Consider the following 25,130-nt stretch of genomic DNA (forward strand, 5'->3'; position numbering starts at 1 on the left):
AGTGACCTACACCACTAATTTGCTTAACAAAACTAGTAGTTCAGACAACTAGTTACAAAATGCAAAAATGCTAGGTATGCTAAAAGAAAAAATAAAAAGCTAGATATGAACAGTACGGTTTTTCTAACCATACTGATTTAATATCTGCATAAATTTTTCCAGTCTTCATTTTATTCTCCTTGTGAACACAGGTATATATCTGCATGACCTCATTAGAGCTTGGGGTGAAGGCTGACATTATGCAAATTGGCTCAGCTGGAGATTCAAACTAATAACCTTTGCCTTATTAGAAGTTTGCTCTAAGAGCAAAGCACAGTGGTTATCATCATTATAATTATTGGTTGTAACTGATTATACTTAACATATAATCAATATGGTAATTAAGTTTTTCTATACAAAATGTATGTTTGCTTTCCAAGTATTTTCCCCCTTGCTATGTCACTTTAATGCCTTTCCAAAAATAGCCATTGATTTTTAATTTGATATAAAACCTAATACCATCAATACTAATTTAAGCTGAAAACATACATTCCCTAAAGTATGAGTTATTCATTTAGTCTTTCGTCTGCCTTCAGGCAAGAACACACTTAAGTCATCCAAGACTGTCTGATGTTTTCAAAGAAATCCAGAGAGTAACACCACCACCTTCGGTTTGCATAACACATTATGGTTTTTACAAATCACTTTTTTTCCATCCTATTAGATACTCACAATATCACAAGTCTCAGATTTAATTATCCACATTTTACAGATGAAAAAACTGAGCATCAGAGAGGTTAAAGTGTTTTGCCTCAGCTACCGAACTGGAAAGGAACACCATCAAGACCAGGACGTGAGTGTCCTGTGCTCAATCACAAGCTGCTTCCTCCATTGGTAATTTAGTTCACTTTGGTGGCCATTAGGTAATACTTCCATGTATCTAAATGACATTCCTTATTTCCTTTTATTTTGTCTTTGAGGGAATGAAAATGAGATTGTTGTTTTCCCAGAACTGTAAACAGTGTCACTATTAAATAGTTTCAGTATGTTTATTAAATTCTTAATAGTGAAATTTTAGGAGATATTAATACATGCTTCACTGGTCACCATCCTGGCCAATTTGGCTCAGTCTGAATGAAAATACTGATGATAAGACAAGAGGGCACTGCTTCTAGACATTTTCACAGGAAAATGGATCATACAGTAAAAGCATTTTGGTAGACATCACTTCCGTCTTAAAGCCCTAACCCAAACAAAACTTCACAGATGGCACAGGGCTAATTCAGTCTTCTAAGTGTAAAAAGGGGACGCTTTCTGGGTTAAACACTGTCATAGCAACCGGCAACATGCTGAGTGCAACACTGGGCCCTATATGTCACATGCATCCAGTCATTTGATCTTCAAAATAATCCTACAACAGAGTTAGAAGTATTATCCCAGTTTGATGAAATGTGAAAAACTGAAACCCAGAGAAGTTTGAAAAACTTGCCCAAAGTCACTTAGGTAGAAAGTGTCTGAGTCAGAATACAATCTAGGTAGTCAGACTACCTCCGAAACCTCCAATCCCTTAACCTTCTAAAATACATTGTTCTATCTTCACCAACAGCAGAGAAGATTACACTTCAAAGGGATTAACTCCAGGCTAGCCTGTGTGATTTGTAATACAGGATTTATTTTTCTGAATCTCAGTTTGATTTTTATAAAATAGGAAAATTCCTGGATAACCATTTCTCAGGACTGCTGAAAGATCAAAATAAAACTATAAAGTATTACACTAACATGTGTTATGTGATGATTCAACTCAATGTATAAATCTCTTGATCATGAAGCAGTCAAAAAATTGCTAAATTGAACGAAACTGACCATGTGTAACATCTAGGACTGCTGCCAGGCATGCCTTACAGCCCAAAGATGCCAATTAGTAAATGCTGCAAAGTTAATTAGTGACTTTTCAGCTCACAGATAACCTACCAGATAGCAATGGATCTCATGTGAGGAAATCACTTCTAGTCTCTTAGGCATCTTTGTGGCTTAAATTTGAGTATTTCCAAAGAATTCTCTATTGTGTCCAGTACTTGGGAGTTTCAGTGAGGTATTTCCCAATGAGAGTCCGAGAATAAGGAAAATAATATTTCCGTCTGACAGTAAAATTGTAAAATTAACATCTAAAACAAAGAGATATGTTGTCAACCCTAAATGCACTAACTTGAACAGTAATTTGTAAACCAGTGGCAGAGAATTAGCTCCAGTCACGTGCCTGGGTTTCACTCCAGGCAAAGTAGGCCACTGAACAATATAAACAACCTATCTAAAGGTGACCAACAGGGAAGATATGAGGGAAGTGGTAAAATTAGAGACAGCAACCCATAGGACAAAGAAGGGTAGGGAAATTGTTTATGAAACATTATATCCAATACTGTTCAGGAGCATATGGGCCCTCTGTCACATTGAGAAAGATTATTCCTAAAGTAAGAAAAATTCTTCAACCATCTTAACTAAAAATGAGTCTTATGAATGGCCTTGAATGTCATTTCTCGCTGGCAAGGCCTTTCCTACAGATGGAAAGCTCCATAAACTGGATTAAAGAACTTGGCATGAAATTAATTTTGCTTTACTCTAAATGGATTAAAGCAAACTTCTAATCATGATTTGGTTCCTCACATAGCCTCATCAGGTAAGAAATGTGTTGATCATTAAGATTTTGAGTAATAAGACACATTTCATAATTACTACTCATTGTAAATAAGTAAATCATCATTTACATGCCAACCGAAGTGCCACGGGCATTTTGTTTAGCCAGTCAGTGGCTAAGAGTCTGCTTAGTTCAGGACACTGACAAGAACACGTCCTTGGACTTTAAAAGTCTCAAATGTTGGGACATGCAGAAATCTTCAAAATACTCCTCAGGGTGGGTCCTGCCTGGCACTATTGCTTCCACCTCTCTTGAAAGAAAAATCTCACTAAGGGTCTGAATGTAATTGGATCTAGTGTTGACTATAATCTGATGATCCAAACGGATATAAAATGTGCTTACTAGGCAGATGTTTGGCAGATAATGACTGCCACATCATCAGTGTCTATGATGCACTAGATTCCTAAGTTAGAGATACAAAATAATCACAGTTTTTCTGGGAAAAAAAAATGCAGGCAGAAGATTAATACTGCATAACATAAAAAGTCTTTTTTAGTTTAACCCTAAACTATCCGAACACATTTTTTAACCTAGTTGTCATTCTATTATATATTATATTGCTTCCTCATTCTTTCTAATAAATTAATTATGCCAAGACACATGGATATATTGGTATGTATAATTTATATAGAACATATAGAAATATATACCTTTATGCATGTAACTATTTATCTGATAATCAAGGCTTCCTTCATATTCAGAAATCAAAATCAAGTAATGTCATTCTTCTTCCAGCACTTTGCAGCATAAACTAAGCTGTTGGCAGTATCGGTGGCTTTTGTCACTTTGCTCATAGCTGCCTCATCCACAGAAGCCTGGAGCATACAAACATAACAGTGGACAGGCAAACTAGGTCAGCCTAGAGGCAGAGTCCTGAGGAAGAAAGAGCCCTTCATCATTTCTAACACAGGCCTATGTTGTATAAACTCATCGCATTGTCTGGAACTAAACAGCCGATAAGAGGAGTAAGGCCCAAGAAAATAGCTACCAGCCATGCCTTAGCAAGTCAACAAAGTAGGAGCCATAGGGCAGGCAACATAGGGAGCTCACCCTGAACAATATTGCATATTAAGGGTAGAACTATTTGTGGCTATCCTGAGAAACAAAAGCGTGGTAGAAAGAGCTTAGGTTTGAAATAGGAGAACCTGGAACTAAAATGCTGGTGGCTACCAGCTTTCGGCCTTGGTTTCCTCACCCTTACGTTGGCCCTAACAAGAATCCTTGTCCTGCCTACCTCATATACTTCCTGTGAATCAAAGTGGGTGAAGCAAAGTGGGTGACTCAAAATGGGATAATGTATGTGAAACGTATGTATGTGAAAAACATGCTTTGGAAACGCTAAAAAGATGTTACTTATTGCTACTGGCTTTTCTGTATGCAAAGTATGGACCAGCAGATCAACCTCTCACGGTCGCGAGGTGGGGAAAACTGAAAAGAAAGAAAAACGGTGATGTCACTAATGCCTTGTGTTTTTAGGTGTTAATAGAACAGTATAGTTGGGGAAAGCGCTGGCTTTTCAAAATTCTCTTCAAATCTGATTAAAAACTAATCAAAATAAGCTGTTTATTGCAAAATGGCCATCATCATGTGAATTGCTGTGGGGGACATTTTCAAAGACCTCCCACAAAAGACGTCAAAACTTGCTCGCTTGAGAACCAAACTATAAACTATGTAGTATTGCTGGCCATCTGTTTGTCTTATTACCTAATGGAAAATTAGTAACTCGGAAAAGGAGAGAGTGAAAAGATGTGAATAAGAAAGGGATACTGGGGACAGCTGCTTACAGAGGAGAGGAAATGTTTCTGACATGGCATCATGTTTTTTCCAATTCTTCCTAGATATTACATCAGTTTAAATATCTTGTTCTACCATTAAGCTTTACAAATATTTGTCCAATGTAGTCCTGCACAAGTTATGTAAGTAACCATGTGCACATATTCACACCAAATAACAGGGAATGTTGACGTTAGGATGCTTGAAAACAAGGCACTGATTGGATATTACTTACTATTTTCCAGCTTCTAAAACCATTTTAACTTCCTTGCATGCATAAGGACTCTTAACTGGAATTTCCAAGGCAAATCCAGTACAGGGCATGGATTATTAGCACAACACATATTAATTCATAGATTATTCATATAAATAGCAAAATCTCTGAAATCTCTAAGCTTTATAAAACATAAGTACAACATCAGCCACATTTGGTCCTGAGCCTTATTTAAAATGAACCCTAAAGTGGTAGTAATAGTTCTTTAAAATAAAAACAGTTTATAGTCCAAAATTTAAAAGTATAATGCTGTATCATCAAAAATGCTATGTATTATTATTTTGTTTTTACTTCCCAATGCATCCATGTTATCATTACAGACCAAGAACATTAATTTACTAGTGCAAACGAGATCTCCAGATGGCTGACTCAGAGATCCCAGAAGCATCACTGCTATATACTAATCACTACATGGCAGAGTCTTGTGGGGTCAGACATTAGATTTGATTTTAGCACCAGGAGAGCTATCTCCATCCCATCCACAACCCCAGTGTTCCTCCAAAAAACTTACTTTCCATCCCACGCAGGTCCTTAAAATCAAGGGAGGTTCTTTGGAATTAATAATTTTACATAAAGTACTTAAAATGTACACAGTACAATTTATCTGGTGGGAGAGTTTGCCAGCAGATTTTTGTGGCATGAGGTTTTGATACAGGAATAGAGAGTGAGAAAGAGAGAGAATAAGGACTACTAAAAGTAAATGTCCCTACTTAACATTTTCTTAACCTTAATCCCTAATATATCAGAGGTTGAACTAGTACAAAATACCAAGGCAGAAACCGATAGACTTGACTTTAGTATGCCCGTGATTCATTTCTATTAGTCACTCTGGAAGAGCAAAACCATAATAAACTTTTTTATTTTACGTTTTTAAGATGTTTTCTTGATGTCCTATAACATCTTTACATGGTTTATAAGATTTGTGGATTTATAATCACATATAGTAGCTGAATACCATATCCAATGGCCAAAAAAATGTGTTGTTCTGATCTTATTTGTAAATCTTTATTAACAGATTCACATTTTATAGTTATACAATTGGTAATATTTTGTTGACTTGTATTTGAAAGTGACTTACTAGTATATACTCTTTGAAAAAGTCTGTGTCTTAGGATAATTTGTAGTAAAACACTTTTTCCAATTACATGTCCAATAGAATTGTTCATTTCTACCATTATAATTGTCATTAGCACCATTAAGGTGATATATTTCATCTGTATAATCAAAACAATTTTATATTTGTGTTAACTAGGTGTTTGAGACCTAGATTAACTGGCTTTTTCTAAATAGTCAAGAAAGCTAAATTGATGGTGGAAAATTACATTTACAACTTAATTTAATATGTTATTCCTTCCATTTTTCCCTCACCCCCAACCCAAGAATGCAGCTGAATAAGGAGATAAAGTGCCTAAGTTCTTAGAGAATCTGCAGGCAGCAGCCTCATCCACCACAATTCATAGAATTAGCCACTTGCAATAAGCTGCAGAGGAATCCTACCCATTCTCCTTCAGCAGGAAAGTTAGGTTTACACGTTGCAAGTACACTTTTGGAGAAAGAATCTAATTCAGAACAAAGAAAGACTGGTTTTCTTTGAAATGTGTTTATAATGGCAATAAGTTAACATGGAGAAAAAGAGAGAAAGACTTTATAGCTTGCAAACACTGTCAGGTCCACAAAGCAGTTACTTATCTTTATATCAGGTGAAAACAATAAATCTTTCTTCTCCAGCTTCCACACTAGGAACTCCCTCATATCAGTCTGAAGCTACAAATGTAATTACAATAGACTGTAGCTAAGATTTACTCCTTCCCTCCATCTCTGTTCCATTAAAACACAATCATCTCATCATGATCACTCCCTACAATAATGCCTTTGGAGGCAGATTCTTTTGTTAGGGAAGTAAAAGACATTTTCATTAGTTGTGGCAAATTTTCAAAAGATACAATAACAGTAATTATGCCTATCTAGATTTCTACTACACGGTACTTTTAAATTCAGAATCCGATGACAGGGTCACATCTCATCCTCTCTTCTACCCTGTATAATCAATAGCAGACAGGCAGATAAATACATATATATAAATAAACAGAGATATTTCAAATATTTTATTAAAATAAACAGGTATATGTGTAAATATTATGATAAAAACACAATTTGTAAGAATCTCTACATCCTTTCCTTTTCAGAATATCAACTTTCCAAACCAAAAAGCAAATAATTGGTAAGACAACATTTAAAATCAGACATGATTCATAAACACATTAAACCAATTAAACAAGGGAAAAAATGAAATTGGAAGAAGGCAAACAGACTCAAAGTGACCAGGCACTGACAGAATTTGGTCAACAGTCATTTAAATGGGATATTTCTTTTCTTTTGCTAAGATTTACATAAACCTACTGAATTAAGATGATAAGCTTCTTACTAACACAATGACAGGTTTTTCTTAAATTTGCTGAAGGGGTAATGTGAAGTTTTCTTCCATGAGTTTTTGCTTTTCCTTGGGAAGACTTAATACAAGAAAGAAGTTGGAAGAAAGATAAAATCTTTCTGAAACTTCATTCCTGAAATGTCTGAAACAGAATTGCAAGAAATTGGTGGCAGAGCAGCATGTGGGGACATAGAATTATAAGTATTTTCTCCAAATAACTGAGACATCTCAAATCCCTGGCACAGAAACAACAAATATCTGTTTAATAAAACACTATTGATTTTTTAAAAACATGGGTAGATCATGTACACATAACTTATTTTTTCCTCCTAGTATATAATGTAAGTTGACTGGTATACCAGAACAAACATTCAAGGAAAATTTTATTTTTCAATTCTGCTAATGACTGGAACCATTTTTGTCCCATAGATTTGAGGTTCTGGCTCATGAATACACAATAAATATATGAAATAATAAAAATTTATAGGACATAATAATTATTTATTAATAACAGGGCATAATAATTATTTACATTTTCATATTCTCTGTTTTTCTACTTCATTTTTGCTATTGTTGATTTTTTCTAAAGTACATTTGTATTCCTTACCATTTCTGGTTCTTACATTTGTGCAGTATCCTTAAAATAAGTATCTTTACATTCACTCTAAATTTACTCATTTACAAAATATTTATTGGCCAGATCCAGTGGCTCATGCCCGTAACCCCAGCACCTGGTACAGTTGAGGCAGTTGGATTACCTGAGGTTAGGACTTCGAGACCAGCCTGGTCAGCATGGCGAAATCCTGTGTCTACTAAAGATACAAAAGCTAGCTCAGCATGGTGGCAGGTGCCTATAATCCCAGCTACTAGGGAGGCTGAGGCAGGAGAATCACTTGAACCTGGGAGACAGAGGCTGCAGTGAGCCAAGATCACGCCACTGCACTCTAGCCCGGATGACGGAGCAAGACTCCATCTCAGAAAAAAAAATAAAATTGTCCAACCACAATGTGCCAGACATACTGCATTCACAAAATCTGGCAATATATAAAATAGATAAAATTCCTTGCTTGATGAAATTGATCAAAATTCACCCAGAAAACAAAACAAAGCCAAGAAGCTACATTTGATGATGTATGTCCTATTTGGCCTTATTTTACCTTCCACACTACCTTTCAACAGTATAAAATATATTTAATACACCAACAAAATAGAGTTCTATTCACTTGGCTCCTAATACCTCGAGAGTTCCCTCCATTAGTGACCTTTCCACCAGTATCAAAAAAGTGTCAAAAAGAGCTCCAACCCTGAACAAAGTCATATCAGACATGGGAAAAATAAGAGTGAGTGTGTGTGTGTGTGTGCGCGCGCACGCATATGTGTGTGTGTACATATACAACTCACATATATACACTTTTATAACTACATATATGTATATAAAACTCTTTTATAATAAAATAAGCTAATACGAACACAAATCAAAAAACAGTTCCCACCACATAGTGTTCAACTTATAAATGCTTAGTTTTAGGAAGATAGAAGAAAATCTGAAGTCTAAAGCTATTGATAAGACAATCCAAAAATTATTTAAGCAATGGATTATAGAAATGAAAAAATGTACTCCCCATGACTTGAATATAAAATTACTGAAGGATGGATTAATGGCATTTCAACCTGATTTGACATCCCACAGTCAGTGCAGCTACCATCATTAATATATAGGGAGAGAACTGCAAATTACATGGCAATTTAAATGTGATACTTGCTAGATACACAAAATTACTGGCCAATGACTAAGCTATAATGGTAAAATCTAGACAAGAATGTAGTAATAAATTAGGTATGAATAAAACCAAAATATGACAGTAGCCACTGTACTCATACTATGCCATATTCCTGCACTGCCCTTGGGTATACAGAAGTGTCCTCATTTTTAGGAAACGGGTTAGAGAATGCCTCTAGGGAGACCCTATCCTTGATCAAGTCTTAGCTACCTCATCCATCTCCAGGTTTTTTTTTACTTATCTTTTGCCTTCACACATGAATTTCCAACTCTAATAAACTTAGATGGGGCCTCACAGGTGCTGCTATCTCTCTGTTTTTATCAAACGTCTTGAATCAGAGATGTATTCCCACAACATCCTTTGTTTACTCACCACATATTCTCTCTTTAAACTTAGTTAATTAGGTCTTTATCTCAGTTGCAAGACTGGTATCGCTTTTCTAAGGCCACTAGCATCCTTACTCATACTGGATTTGAAAAGACAATCCTTAAATTTCATTATTTTGTGAATATCAACCACTGAGTCCTTGCTCCCAGCTGCTCCCCAGTCACCTCCCATCTTGCAAACACAAAAAAATCCTGACACTTCTATTGATTCTCTGTATTTCCCCGTAATTCTCTATTGTTCTGATTTATTCTCTCTCATTCAGAGAGTTTGTCAATTTTCAAGATACTAGCTATCACCTCTAATGTAACTATCTTCAACCACAAGCTCTTAGCCAGATTACCCCCATCCCATATTTTCAATCCGCTATATATTGAATCAACTGGCAGATAATGAACTGAGCTTGGTGATTCAGTAATACAAACCCTTAAAGATCTCACAGTGCAGAGCTAATCATGTTTACCTAAATTCAAAATATCCAAATCCAAATCTATCATTATATTTCTCCCATATGCCACCTTCCCATTGCTGAATCTTGCATTTTTGTTAATGCCATGACAGTTCTCAAACTCACCATCACAAGTTGGTTTCCCCAGGAAGCAGACTCTAAGGAGGAGATTAGCATGCAGCAAACTTATTAGGGAGTGCTCGTGGGATCAACAACTGTGAAAAGGTAAAGAAGAAAGCAGAACTGGCCACAGGGAGAAGTTGGACTATGATGAAGTCCCAATGGAAGTCTCAGCTGACTCTCCATAGAGCTCTGACCTCAGAGTTGCCTAAATTAGAGCAAGAAGGCCTAGCTTTCTTAACCCATGCTGATTAGTGGTGGGAATGGGAATGACTTTGAGCAAGGCAGCTCTCCTCCAGCAAGGCAATATAGAGAGAGGACTAATGACTGAGGGTTGATTGTCAACAGTACTCCCAGTATCTACAGGGATAAGTCCTTTGTTACTAAAGGGGCAGCTAGGCAGTGAATTACAATATCTACCACATTCACCAAAGCTTGAAATATATGGAACACTGAAAGACATATGAGATTTGGAGCTAAACTGAACAAGATTCCAAACTTATTTCCATCAATAATTAACTGCCATCATAGACAGGTTATTCAACTTCTCTGAATCAAAATTTTCTTATGAGATTATTTTGAAAATTTAGTGATACATATTATAAAAGCACCTGATACATGCTGGCTCCATAGCAGTTGCTTAACATATGTTAATTCTTCTTCTCCCCTACCCCATGAGTTATTTTTAATTAACCTCTTTCTTTTCCAAGCTCTAAGTCTTCCTCTGAAATGACACTATACATCAATCAAGTTATATAGTGATGCTACCTCTATATAACTTTGTTGTAAAGTTATATGTAAACTTATAGTAGTAGCTAGGACTACTCTATGTGCTGCAAAGTCCACAGTGAGCAACCCTCACAATGTTCCTCCCTTGTGTAACTTAAATTACAATGAGGAAAGACAGCTAACAAGTAAACTAGTAAATAAGAAGACAATTTCTGATGGTGAAGCTATGATGAAAACAGCAAATACATAGTGATGTGATAGAGAATGGCTGGTGTGGGAGGGCTACTGCCTGATGAGGTGACACTGAGCTGGAAGCTGAAAACTAACAAAGAGCCAATCTTGAGAGAAGGGACATTTCTGACATGGGAAACAGGACAAAAGTCCTGAGGCAAAATGATGCCTGTTTGGTATACTCAAGGAGTATATCGAAGAACCATGAGTATATAAATTAGAATACCACAAGATACGGTTAGAGACACAGGCTCTTGGTGTTCTCTGTTAATGTCCTATGACCACAGTAAGGCGTCACCCCTGCATTACCATTATGAGTATTTAATGGAATAAAATTCATAGAACACTGAGCACACTGCCTGATAATAGTGAGCACTCAATAAATCAATATTATTAATATTATTATCATCATCATTACTATAGCTTCAACTGATCTTTTTAGATACAGACTGCACTTTGGCCATATGTCCTTCATGTCATCCCAAACTAGGAAAAGCCAGCATAGAATAAGGGGCAGAGACAGACAGAAGAGCAGACAATAGCTACTGTGGACATAATTTGGTAATTTTTAAAATGTGATTTTACATTTTTTTTTTTGAGACAACCTCTCCCTGTCACCCAAGCTGCAGTTCAGTAGTATGATCATGGCTCATTGCAGCCTTGACCACCTGGCCTCAAGTGATCCTCTCAACTCAGCCTCCTGAATATCTGGGACCAGAGGTGCACGCCACTGTGCCCTGCTAATTTTACAGATTTTTGTAGAGACAAGATCTCACTATATTGCCCAAGTTGGTCTCAAACTCCTGGGATCAAGCGATCCTCCTATCTCAGCCTCCCAAAGTCCTGAGACTACAGGTGTGATTTTACATTTTAAAATATACAAATGGCAATGTCAATTTTTTTTTCTGAGAGCCCCCACTTCATTCATGTGTTTAAAGTATATGGAGTATATGCTAAATAAATTTTTAAGTGCTCATTTGATAATAAATGCTGTCTGAATTAATGAATGAATGTGAGAGGTAAGTGGAGTCTGAATAAACAAGAACCTGGTAAGATCACATTTGTTTTTAAGATTTCTGAAAGAGAACATCTTTTGTAAGTATATTACCCCTACAGAATAACCCTGAAATGTCATATACCCCAAAATGTTGAAACTACTTCCCATAAAAAGCCTAAGGGCACTAAACAGGAACCATGACAAAAGGTAATACCTAGAGACTTTGCCAAAGATTGTGGCTAGAAGTAACTGAAGGTATCAGGATAACTGTTAAGAAGAGGGTAGAGAAAGGCACCAAAATCTATTGATCATATTCTATAGTCCAAATACTGTGCTAGGCATTACTATACTTTTAACCTTCATAATCCTATTAATTGTTAACCTCATTTTATGCATAACCTCTAATACCCTCAGAGAGGCCAATTTATCCAGCGATAAACAAGATAACCAGAAGCGTTTGCCAGACTACAAATCTTCTCTTTTCCAGAATGTAAAGAGTTAAAGAATCTGAAAAAATATTTTGGTTTAGAAGAAAGAAGTGAGGCAGAACAAGGAAGTCATGAATAATAGTAAACACAATGTCTTCCATTCACTGTTTACATTTTATTACATATTTACTCAAGTGAGAGATTAGTGAGACAGATATGATTTCAGAGATGGGAAGTGGAGACAAAAATTATTTCCTCAAAGTCAAATTAGAATAAAACCAGAATACAGCATTTACTGAGTTGTAGGATCAGCCTCTGACCATTACGTGCACACACAGACACATACAGGTTCAAGGGCATTTTTCAAGGAAAACAAGACAAGCACATTCACCAAATTATCCAGAAATCTAAAACATAGGAAAAAGGTTTGTTAAACTCTACTCACATTATCTTTCCCTTGCCTAAGAGACTCCCTGGTGGCATATGAGAAATGGTATGCCCATTAACCTCATCAGACCACAAGCACCATTTGCTTCCTCAGTGCTTCTGTGTAGAGCAAGTTTGCTGTAATCAAGCACTTGCTTATCTAAAACACTGCCCATACCAGGATATTCACACATCTATAGCAGAGTGATAATTAATACTCATAAGGACAACACTGAAGCACTGAAACACATAGGAGAACCTTTGGGATTATTAAGGACTGATTAACAAATTTAAAATCCTTTAACTCTTAAGTGTATTTCATTGAATTTCATCTTTCTCTTACAAATCAGTACTGCATATGCAATAGCTCACTTAGAATGTTTGACTCATCAGAACGAATTTCTACCTTTTTAAGAAAATAGCGACTGCACTCTCCAACCCAATACGAAATGTTTTGGTGGCCACTGCTACTCTAAATCCTACAGACTATCTTATACTCAGGAAGTAATACATCAAGTCTGAGCCAAGAAAACCTTACAGTATAGCAACTATTAACTGGAACCATAAAAAATGCATGAATTATGTAGCTAAATATCCTTAGGCTTTTCAAGGATGAGTCCTAACTTTGAAAGCATGATGTAAATACTAATCAAGTAGTTAGGTAGAACTGAGTTTCCCAAAGACTGACTAGTTACCAGGTTACCTGATTCTGGTTTAGAAGTGGGGTAAACAAATCAGCTATTCCAAGAGAGTGAACTGAATAGTGAAAGAATGCTCTAGATATATTCAAAGTATTCTTAATATCAGCTCAGTGTTCAAACAGAAAGGCTGGAAATGCCTTTGGATTATTGCAGTTTTTCCCATTTGGACAGTAACTCATTATTTCTTGAGACATAACCCTCTACTCCAATGGATTGTCCCCAAACACCTCAAGCTCAATCTGACATATAGGCCTTCCAGTGTATAAATAATACTATCATTGCTTTATACCTCTGCATGTCATACTCATCCTTCCAATTTGATTTACATATTCATTCTCTCCAACCTCAACGGGGCCCTGAAAAAAAACACACAATAATATTTCTTCCTATTCCTGGTCAGTTCTCTTCCCCAATCTTTAAATTAGCAATTTCTAACTTTATACTTTTTTCAAGGACACTATCCCTCTCTGTGCCACTATTGTGTCCTCTAATGATTATTGTAAGATAGATCTATGAATATGCTGGTTTGTAAAATTTTATTTAAGAGAATATTTGGTAATACAGGATTTCTTAATACTAAAATAAAATGAACAACATAGCATGATAGATTTACTCTCTATCTTCAGACACACATCTCTTTAGGAGATAATATACACCCCCTTGTAAGTGGCAGCACATCAGTGCCCCTACACAGCTGTCATGTTTACAGGCATTTTAAGATAATGATACTTCCCAAAGTGAGAGGGAAGTTGCATAAAATCTACAGATTATTATGAAGTTCAGATAAAACGTCAGGTAGGAGAATGTTTAGAAAACCTTAAAGCATTCTAAAAATGTTGTAACTATATTCCTATTTATGCCTGAGAAAATGCTACAAACAGAAGTCAGATAAAATAATCAATTAAAAATCACAAAATCATTATAGCCAAAAGAGCAGTACCAGATATACCACAAACTATACAAAAACTTATTCAATCATTTATTCATTCTTTTAACAGACATTTATTGTGTGCCTTTATAATTTAGATACTCTACTAGGCATGGGCATGCAAAGATAAATGAGATAAGTTTTCCATCTTAAAGAGGTAGAATAAACCAAAATCAAGGCACAATACAGTAAGTCCAATAATGAAGATATAAGTAATAACTTAAGATTCTATCGGGGAAGAAATGCAGTGACAGAAATCAGGATATATGTGTGCATGTGAGTGTGTGTGCGTGTGTACATAAAAACAGTCAGAAAAACCATCCTCTCCCAGTACTAAGTTGGAGGGTTCATGTATGAAGAAGCATAGACATAAAGCAACAAGGAATGGAAGCATGCTTTAGAACATTCTGATATTCGCCATTGGCCAGTCGACTCATACATAACAAATACTATATAGTGAATGGAAAAGGAGTCAAGTGGACTTTATGGACTTAAATTAAGGTAACATCAGGACCTCCACACAGATAACTTCCTTTCATGATAGATATTAGAATTGTCTGCAAAAACAAATTCTTAAAATGTTGGATCACCATTTATTTCCTTGGAGAGTTCAACTAGACCGCCATCCAGCTTCACCACTGAATGACAGAATGACTAAGGATGCAGAGATTAGCAAGCACTCATGTTTATGTCCTATCTTGGTAAGGTTTGAGAGGTGGGCCTATACATATGATATCTGAACCTCCTATTGTTTTCTTTCTAGAAAAGGAAATTCTAGCATTCAGATCTGTTTTTTCTCCTTTACCTTTTTAGTTTTTCATTGGCATGTAAACAAGTCATTCTTCCAAAATGAACCAGTAGATGGAGTACTTGAGAAGTGTGTCAATGTCACTTTCAGCATTAGAAAACACAAACGCGATGGTAATGTCAAATTCACCCTCACAACAATCCTCTTTTTCTTTACAATCCCCAACCTTTTCAGATATTTGCTTCTGTTTTGGGGAAAGAGGCTACGAGATACTCATAGCAATGATATGTGACCTACTGAACATCAACATAGGCCAGTTAACAAAACATTGTCAGGAAAAGTGGTCGGAGTCCACAGGTAACAAAGCTACAAATGATAAAACCTCAAATACCTTCTACCATACAACCGATAAGACTATTTTGACCACAAAAGATACAGCCATAGGATGTGTGGATGGATAATAGCGCCAATTCACCACCTTTCTCCCTGTCCTAGTTAAGGTAATAGTTGTCTGGATATATTAATCCCAAAAAAAGGCCACTTTCAGGATAATTCTTTCCAAAAATCAGCTCGCAGAGCTCACTGCTCAGTAATCCTCAAGGTATGGAATTCAGTCACCACTAGACATACCTTCAGCGTGCTGAGCAATTACCTGGAGTTTTGTTCAAAATGTAATATAGGCTCCTCCATGTAACTATCCAACCAGACCCTCTGATGATGAGGCCCAGGAATCTGCATTCTAACAATTTTCCTCAGGTACATCTTGGGTTCAATGAAGCTTGAGAGCTACTAGATTAAATGAAGAACTGTTTGATAAGCCTCATACAAAGCCTGCTCTGGGAGTGATTTCTCACTGTTTATAAGAATGTCCACTCTTTCTCTAATTCCCTACAACAGCCTAAGCAAATTTCCCACCGTCAGAGATATCTCCAACTGCTCTACTTCCTAAATGACTCTAGCCCTCAATGTTATGAAGTACTCTGAGCTAACAACACGTAATTCTAGATTTTCAGATCCTAGCCTGAAGTGATGTTTAAGGGCCACAGTTATGTCATTTCCACCTCCTAGGAGTGCATTTTTGGCAACAGTAACCCACTTGTTGATAAACATGTCTTTTCATTTGACAGAGAATTGTGCAGAAAAAAATAGCAATCTAGACCAGAGAAGTCATTACATTTACCTACCTTCCTTAAATATTACATAATGGAGAGTCCAAAAAGGAAGATACTGTTCTATCTGCTCTTTTTGTAAAATGACTTCCTTCTGAAGTTTTCCTTTAAGGTGTAAGCAAAATTCAAACAGGTTTGCACACTTGAATACATCTATCACAGGCTGGATGAAAAATCTAAATATTTTGGTTGATGGAACTAAATATACTACACACTAAAAACATATTAAACACAAAACATCTATCCATTTCTCCTGAGCATTATTATTATTTTTTAAGATGGAGGCTTGCTCTGTCTCCCAGCCTAGAGTACAGTGGCACAATCTTGGCTCACTGCAACCTCTGCCTCCCTGGTTCAAGCGATTCTCCTGCCTCAGCCTCCCGAGTAGCTGGGATTACAGGCACCCACCACCAAGCCCAGCTAATTTTTGTATTTTTAGTAGAGACAGGGTTTCACCATGTTGGCCAGGCTGGTCTTGAACTCTTGACCTCAGGCAATCCACTTGCCTCGGCCTCCCAAAGTGCTGGGATTACAGGCATGAGCCGCTGCATCCGGCCCTCCTGAGCATTTTATTGAACAACCATACTGTGCTAAACACTAGTTAAACATACAATATCAAGAACAGTGGCACTGCATTTTAAACTAACTCACTGGCTCATCCATCAAACAAAGGGCATGTGAAGAAAACCTGCTCAATAGACAGCCTTTGCAAATATTCTCCCTGTCTATGTGACTACATATGTGTGAAATCTCAAAAAAGAAAAGTATACCTTCCTAATAACTCATGATCAACAATGTATATATCAAATGATAATGCATTTATTTTCCTACCATATTCAATAAAATATTTATGTTTTATTTTACTTTCAGCTCTTGTATTTTACTTACAGCTCTGTATAAAGAGGCAACAAGACAAAAAAGTAAACACAAAGACTGATGATTACATAGATGGAAAAAATATATGATAGCCCTCAAGTACTTCACCCATGTATCTCAGAATCCTTAAAGGTAAATAAACTATATACTAAAAAGTAACATATAATCACTTCTGACCTCTACTTACAAACCCAATAATCACTGATGTCATTTCTTATTGTCAAAACTTACCTTTAAAGTGAAAGATGTTGCCCAGCTTGGGCAACACAGCAAGACCCTATCTCAAAAAAAAAAAAAAAAAGGAAAAAGAAAGCCTAGCAATTGAACTAATAGCCAAACAAAAAGAGAGCACTGTAAAATATAAACAGCATTTGCTTTGTAATTGTTGCATCTCACTCTCAAGGCCTTTGAACACGCATATAGATTAGTTTGAATGCAGTAGATGAAGAATGTTCAGAATTCTCAGGCAAATAAAATAAATTATTTCTCTTTTAGCTACAGTTTTTCTAATTTAAAATTAACTTATCATGAAATACCTACATTCTGCCAAACAAATATGTTCTTGTATTTTTATAGAATTTATAGTTTTCATATTGCCACATATCACTGAGTAATCTGATGGAAATTTTTGAATCTGCAATTTGTCTATGTCTCTGTACATGCATGAATTTGGCTAGGGAGCCAAAAAGGGACTCCAGTTCTAATTTTTTAAATGGATTGTCTGGGCTATGCCAACTAAAGTGCTTCTTATCACCTTTTTTTTTTTTTTTTGACATTTGTTAACATATTCTATACACTCTTCCAATTAGGCGATTAGCAAATGACTTATCGAGAAAAAAAAAAAGGACAAACTTTAGATCACTTTGAGGCATTCAAATTCAGTTAAAATGAATGGATCTCACCCTGAAGCAATCATCTATTGGGTTTAGGAAGTTTGACAAAGAACTAAAAACTCCTGGTCAACAATTCCATAACAAATCCACAAAGTAGTTATTATTTCTAATTCACAAAAGAGGAAACTAAGGCTCAGAGAAGATAAGAGTTAGCTTTCCCAGGGACTCACACTTACTAAGGGACTCAGCAGAGGATTACTCAAACCTAAATTTGTCGGACTCTAAAATTTTGTTCTTTCAACTCTGCCATGTTGTTTCTAAATAATTAGGGATAAGGTAAAGAAACTCAATAGATCACCATTAAATTTTAATTTCAGATTATAGTATCTATTTTCAACAAATTGTGAAAATGTTAAAACAATTAGAATGTATTTTATATAATCTTATAATGAATCTGTTTCTATGACTTTGTTAGCTCAAATTAAGAACCAAATTTAAAAAGCTTTAATAAAACTACCTAAATGTGTCAAATAGCCTACCTTACCAATACATTTTGTACATTTTTCATTGTCTACATGTTAGTTACATTCATACTTTCTAAGGATTTTTTTTCCAGAGTTTATACATGTCAGAAAGCTCATTTTATTTAATATCAACAGAAGCTAAATATGTAGTTTATGTCTTTTCACTCTTTCCTCAACATGTACTAAGATAATTTCCTTCCCCAAAATAATAATTTATGCTTTGCTGTCACTTGAATCTAAGCTTCCCACTTTATTTTTTCCTCTTCACTGGTCTCTGTTTCTTGAACAACTCCATAGCTCAGTCGCTTTCCTCTCTTTATTTGCCACTCTTCCAATTCTGTTACTTTTTTTTTCCTGCCATTCTGCTCTCTACAGCTTCTGAGGTCTTCAAAGCCACTTGCAACGTTCTCTGTCAAGAAACCTAGAGAATCCTTGCCCTTACATGACTCTAGTGGCCTATCTTCACTGACAGGGTGACACCTGCAAACCCAAAATCAATGTCACAGTGATAGGGTAACTAAGCAACTCTCATTAATAAGAATAAAATCCAAATAAATGAGTTGCTAAGTTCACTCTTGACGTGAAATCCCCAGCTGTTTCTTAATATGTATTCCCAAGTACTAAATTATATTAAAATGTAATAAATGATTTATACATCTTCAATCAGGTCTTAAGGTCTTGAGGTATTTTGTTTTGTTTTGTTTTGGAGACAGAGTCTTACTGTCACCCAGGATCTGGAGTGCGGTGGTGTGATCTCAGCTCATTGCAACTTCTGCCTCCTGGGCTCTCATGCCTCAGCCTCCCAAGTAGCTGGGATTACAGCCTCCCAAGTAGCTGGGATCACCATGCCCAGCTAACTGGGGGTCATTTTTATTATTTTGTCTACACTCCAGAGATTGACAGTGAACACAACTACCCAAAGTGGATGATAAATAAAGCTTCCCCTAGATTTCTCCGAGACGCTTGAAGTTCTTATGTTTTGCCTTAATATAGTTTCATTAAAATAAAGATAATAATTAAAGAGGTCCCATGAAGTCAAAGACTAGACAGGTTTTGCTCAGCATTTGCCTTTCAAATGCTCTGCACAATACCTACCACATAGACCCTAAAATATTTTTAAATAATTTTAGGGTCTATGTGTCAGGTATTTAGGGTCTATGGTGCCCCTATTTTGAAAAGTAAACTACTTTCCTCAAAAGTTTTAAAACTTATAATATATGCCATGTTTTCCTTTCATATGCCAATAACACGGTCTATCCAAAGTCTGGGAAATCCCAGACATTTAAAGTAATGTGTCCAGAGATATGCAAGTTTCTCAAGGCAAATTAGAATCAGGTATTGTCCAAGGCAAAATTAGAATCAGGTATCCTGAATTCTGGAAGTTTTTTTTTAATTTCACCCATGCAACTTACTTTCATTATTAAATAGTAGTATAAATTATTATAATCTTTACACTCAATATCAATGCATCTTAAAGTGACCATTAAGTGTCAAAAACCTAAGTCTGGATATCCCATGGGTCAAATAATTAGTTTAATACTTGGCAATGTTCTAGTATTTATTAAATTCATTTTCATTTTTTATTTGCAAATCATTCTGAATGAAAAAGAAATTTCAAGTGACTGAGACATTCCTTGATGACACAACTAAGAAGGAGCTTCCATAGCAAGCACAGTTTCTTCTGAAGTATATCGTGCTGGCATGCGAGAAAAGACTCAAAACAACTAGAAATTCCCAACCAGGAATGCTCTGGTAATGGCTCAGTAAAAAAAAAAGAGATGCTCAGCTTTAATCAGAGAATAGAGAGGACATAATCCATCTTCTGAAGTGTATTCAAAGAAGTTTCAATGACATCCTGACAATGTCAAAAAATGAATCTATTGGAACTTTTTGAGGTAGTGTCCTAACTTGCCAAATAAAAGAAAATAAGGTAAGGACCACACAGAGATAAGTCACTGCTTTGAAATATAATTTCTCTTTTATTTGTGTCACTAAGTGTACTGGTGATATGGTTAATCAAGGAGAATTTTTCTACACATGTGTTATGAAACTGTTTATACTATACTCACCTGTATTTTCTCAGCATCCACCTGACCCTTTTAAAATCAGAAAAGAATTATGTTGTGGAAAGTATACATAGCTGCTGTATTTATTTGATCTTCACAATTATTTTCAAATTGCCTTTTCTGAAAAACATTCTCTGGATACATTCTTTCTATCCAGCAAAAAGCCAGAGTCATTTACATTTGATTTATAAAAGTAACTATCAGAGATTAGATTTATAAAAGTAACTATCAGAGATTATTTCCTCCCTCTTGTTCTGGCAGAAAATACTTCACTTCTCAGTTTCTCTTATCTACTCCTCACGTAAGTTGTTGAAAATAGTCTTAGTTTAAATTAGCATTATCAGAGGCATTGCCATTACTTTTTAGAAATTTGTAAATTCTAATTCTTAGTGGAAAAAAAAATCCCTCCAAGGTTATATCAACAATTCTCCCCAAACTAATAACAAACTAATTATTATCTTTAGCAAAATCATTTCATTAAATAAGAATCTGTTGTACTGAACAACTATTACATTGCACAAATGTTGCTTTAGGTACTGACACAAGCCTACAGATGCTCAGGGTCATTGGACTCCTGTTATAAAGAATTATATTCAACAATTTGCCACATCAAATAATTCATAAAATTACATTGCCTGGGAAATATTGGCAGGTAAGAACAGCAAAAAGCAGCCAACCTATCCTGAGGATTGTTTTCTAGGTTATCAATAAAGAAAAAGCGGCAGAAAGATATATCAAATAGGAAAATACACAAGAAGAGCAAGATGACTTTCTCAATGTGTTCCTAATAACTAAATTAGTTCAAAATAAATAACATAATAAGTAATTTATATACCTTCAATCATGTCTCATAAAAGAAAAACATCATTCTCCATTAATGCAAGTGCCACAAGAGTATTTGAAGAACTGCCCGGTACCAGTACTCAGTCCCCTCAGGGTCCCACTCCTTCTTCGGTCCCTCCTACCATCAACTGCAGAATTTACCTCAAAAGAGAGACCCAACAATAATCAAACAAGATCAATGTTCGGATTCATTCTGGAAACTCTGAAGAAGTAAAAATCCTAGGGGTGAGTAGGTAAAAGTGCTGTCAGGAAGAGTTAAAGCTCTTGTATCCAAGGTCAGGGTGAGGATAAAAGATAGGAATGGGGAGGATTGACACTGAATCCTTTTCAAATTCTGTCCACAATAGAGTGCATTACTTCAAAACAGAGCTCACCCAGACAGGGAAAGACTGGATCAGAGGTCTGGCATTCCAGCAAGAGGTAAAAGCCAAGCGTAGCTGAAATGCCTAGGTGGGAATGAGGCAGGAGTACTCTGGAAGGGGGAGTTTGGTGCACACCTGAACCTGCTGATACAGACATCCCGAGATGAGCACAAGTTGGAGAGGTCTAGGAAGGCATTTATTCTCTCCGTAAATATTTAGAAAGAGACTAGTATAAAGAATCCATCAAAAAAGGAGAGAGAAAGCACTAGAGAATCCATTGAAGAGAGGGTAAAAGATGAGGTACAGGTTCAAGAAGTATAGCGCAGTTTAAATAGCTCATGCAGGTGGGGCTTAATCCCTAGGAGATGGGTTGGTAGGTGCAGCAAACCACCATGGCACACATTTTGTACCTATGTAACAAATCTGCACATCCTGCACATGGATCCTGAGACTTAAAAAAGTTTAAAAAAAAAAAAAAAAGGAGAAAACCAGACACCAGGTTTATCCAGAGAAGAATAAATGCTTAGCAGATAAAAAGTAACAAAACAACAACAACAACAAAGAAAAACAGCTACGGGGTTGGGAGAACTCAAGATTTGAGATTTCTTTATCAGAAAGCAACTCAGAAAAGTATCTTGCAAAAAGTATTTGAAGATCTGAGAAAAAGGATGCAACACAGAATGCAGATAGCCTGTGGAATTCCAAGATGTCAGGGAAGGTCACGCTAAGACCAAGAGAGTGTGGGAAATAAGAGGAAGGATTTCCTGGAAGGGGTTGGGGCTCCTTTGGGATGCTAGAGAACAGGATGAAAGACAGGGAAACCGAACTGCAGAACACAGTGCCTGGGAAAGTTTAGGGGAAAGAAAACAGGTGGGTGTGAAGCAGCACTGGGGCTGTCCAGGGGGGTCAGTGGTAAAGTAGGGTTCAAGGCTAGAGGTGGGCAGACAGGCCCCCGAATCAGGAGACCGCAAAGAAGTGGAATCTTACTCCTTCCCAGTGCTCTAGTCTCTGCTTCCACCCTAGCCTAGGAGATCTGCTGTAGCCCAGAGCCGCTGGAACCCTAGGCCGGGTGGGGGGAGGCCGGGCCGCCCCCAAGCGGTCGGGCTCTGCACTCGCGCCCGGCTCACCCGGCGCCAACTTTACAGATCCCTGTCCTCTCCCAAAAAGGCAGTGCCCCCTTCCGCCCCCTGCTCACCGAGGGCGCTGTCAGGCGGCTGATGCTCTCGCCCAGCGAGTCCAGGTTAACCCGCCTCCGGCGCTGCACTCTCCTGGCCCCGGCCGTGGCGGCGGCGGCGGCGGCAGAAACAGCCGGGGCTGGGGCTGCGGCGGCGGCGGCGGCTGCTGCGCTGGGCTCAGGCGGCCCCGGCGGGCTCCGGCTGCCATTCCAGCAGAGCCTAGACAGGGGGCACTCCCCCTCCTCCTCCGGGCTCGTCTCCAGGTAGTCGGACCCCAAGGAGCTGAAGGATTCGGACGAAATCTTCCTCCGAGACATGCTGCCGGCGGCTGCAACGGCCGAGGCGGCGGCGGGGGGACACCGGCGGCGGCGGGACCCGCGAGAGGCAGCGTTAAGCGCGTCGGAGCCACTCGGCGCTGTGGCCGCGCTCGGCGGGGAGGGAGTCCCCGGGGCCGCGGAGCCCCGCGAGCCAGCTGCTCATGGCGGGAACTTGGGGTGCCTCCGCACCTTGGGGCCCGGGCTCGGCTCAGCGCCGGGCTGGGCTGGGGGCCGCCGCCGCCTCTGCTGCTGCTCAAGCGGCGCCGCTCAGCGCCCGCCTCGGCGCATCGCCGTGCGCCGCGCTCCACTCCCGGGGAGGCTCCGAGTGTGTGACCGCGGCCGGTGGGGCGGGGAGGGCTGCGGCCCAAGCAGAAAGGGAGGCAGAGGCTTCTGCCGCCTGCGCGCCTGTCTCGCCCCCTTTCCCTATGCTCCCTCCCCTCTCCGCCCGCCCCTCTCCACTTGCCCGCCTCCCTCCTTCTCCCTTTATCTCCCGCCCCCACCATGCTCTCACTCCGCCACTATCACGTGTCGCCATCATACTCATTGGGAGTCTCTGCCTCGCCTGTCGCCACGTTTCAGGAGCAAGGAGGACACTTCGTTGCTGTCCTCTGCGCGCCCTCCCGGCTCCGAGGAGGTGCGCACAGGAGCCTGGATCGGACTGAGGGACCCCAACCCCCAAACCCCTTATCCTGGGCCCTGGGGAATACACCGGCCCTTGCGGTGCTGGTGGGGAGAAGGGTTCCGGGGTAGGGGGGGACAGGCCTCCCCCTACAACCACCTTGGGGAAGCCTGACTGTGAAGTGGGGATTAGGGTTCATGTTGTCCTTTCTCCGAGTTTATTTAGGAAGTTACAAGGCGAAAGGGAAAGGCCAAGCGTCCAGCCAGCTCATTCCAGATGAGATGCTTACACGGGAAGGGAAGGACAAGGGGCAACATGTTGGCGCCCATCCTGCTGGAGCAGCTCCTGGAGACTTGCGTTCACCGCCTCTTGGGAGGCCGCGTGGGCGCGGAGCGAGCCCAGAACGGGCGGCCGTGAGGACAGCGTCTGCTCCGGCGAGAGCGCTGTTGCTGAGCCTCAGCCCGGCGCTGCGCGCGGGGCTCCCGGCTGCCCCGGCTCCTCACTAGTGCTGGACAGCTCCGCTTGCCCCCACAGCCGTTTGCAGGTGTGGAGAACTGGACTACAATTCCTCCTCAAACTATCTAGCACCTGGCCTGGGGGAAACCGGGGAATGATCCCACATCCGGCATCCTCAGGGCTCTTTGCGCCAAATATGCGATCTGTTTGCACTTGACTGCAAATGCTGCTCAGAAAGCTAAGAGGAGTAGGGATAAAGGCTTCTCAAAGCTGGAGAACTGACTCGCCACAGCGGAGGCATCTCTTGTCGCGCGCTTTCAGCTGTGCCGCTTCATTCCAAAGCTTACCTCTTTGCAAACCAGTCCTTCCAGCGCCCGACCCCTGTACCTTGTACCTTGCCTTAGTCCCAGAAAAGCCTCATACTGGTTCTGAGGATAGAGTAAGGGATGGAAAGAAGAGGCAAATGAGAGTATCCCAAAAGAGGGGTCCCCGGCTGTACTTCCCCTGCAATAAAGTAGATGAGCACCCTCCTCAGCTCCCCTTATCAGCGTAGAGAAAAGTTCAGGGGCTCTGGCTTTAGTTCCCCAGTGAATCTGAAGCCAAAGCATTTTTTCCAAAGAACTGGTCCTTTCATGTGAAGACAGATGGGTTTGTGTGGACTGTGTTTGTTTAAAAATCAAAACAAAACAAAACCGTAAAACCTATGCTGTAACCCCACCCAAATTTGCTTTTAACTCTAAATCTTCCCAAGTGTTTGTGAGGGTTTAGATATAAATGCTATTTGAGGTTTCATTTGGAAAAATCCACTCAGACTGGTTCA

At 38.7% G+C, this 25,130-nt stretch overlaps 1 protein-coding gene across 2 annotated transcripts in view; it reads right to left on the minus strand.

The window, feature by feature from the left end:
* GUCY1A2 (guanylate cyclase 1 soluble subunit alpha 2) overlaps positions 1 to 23,309 on the minus strand; it is a 325,806-nt gene extending 302,497 nt beyond the window's left edge. Inside the window, exon 1 of one of the 2 annotated variants that reach the window (XM_039471375.2) lies at positions 22,939 to 23,308. In XM_039471375.2, coding sequence (XP_039327309.1) covers positions 22,939 to 23,235 — 297 coding nt within the window. In that variant the 5' untranslated portion in view covers positions 23,236 to 23,308. Of the gene's footprint in view, positions 1 to 22,938 lie in introns of both variants that reach the window. The other variant, XM_074400512.1, reaches the window with a different exon arrangement.
* Positions 23,310 to 25,130: the final 1,821 nt, after the last annotated feature.

The sequence above is a fragment of the Saimiri boliviensis genome, chromosome 6 (assembly GCF_048565385.1).
Source record: "Saimiri boliviensis isolate mSaiBol1 chromosome 6, mSaiBol1.pri, whole genome shotgun sequence".
NCBI classification, from domain to species: domain Eukaryota; kingdom Metazoa; phylum Chordata; class Mammalia; order Primates; family Cebidae; genus Saimiri; species Saimiri boliviensis.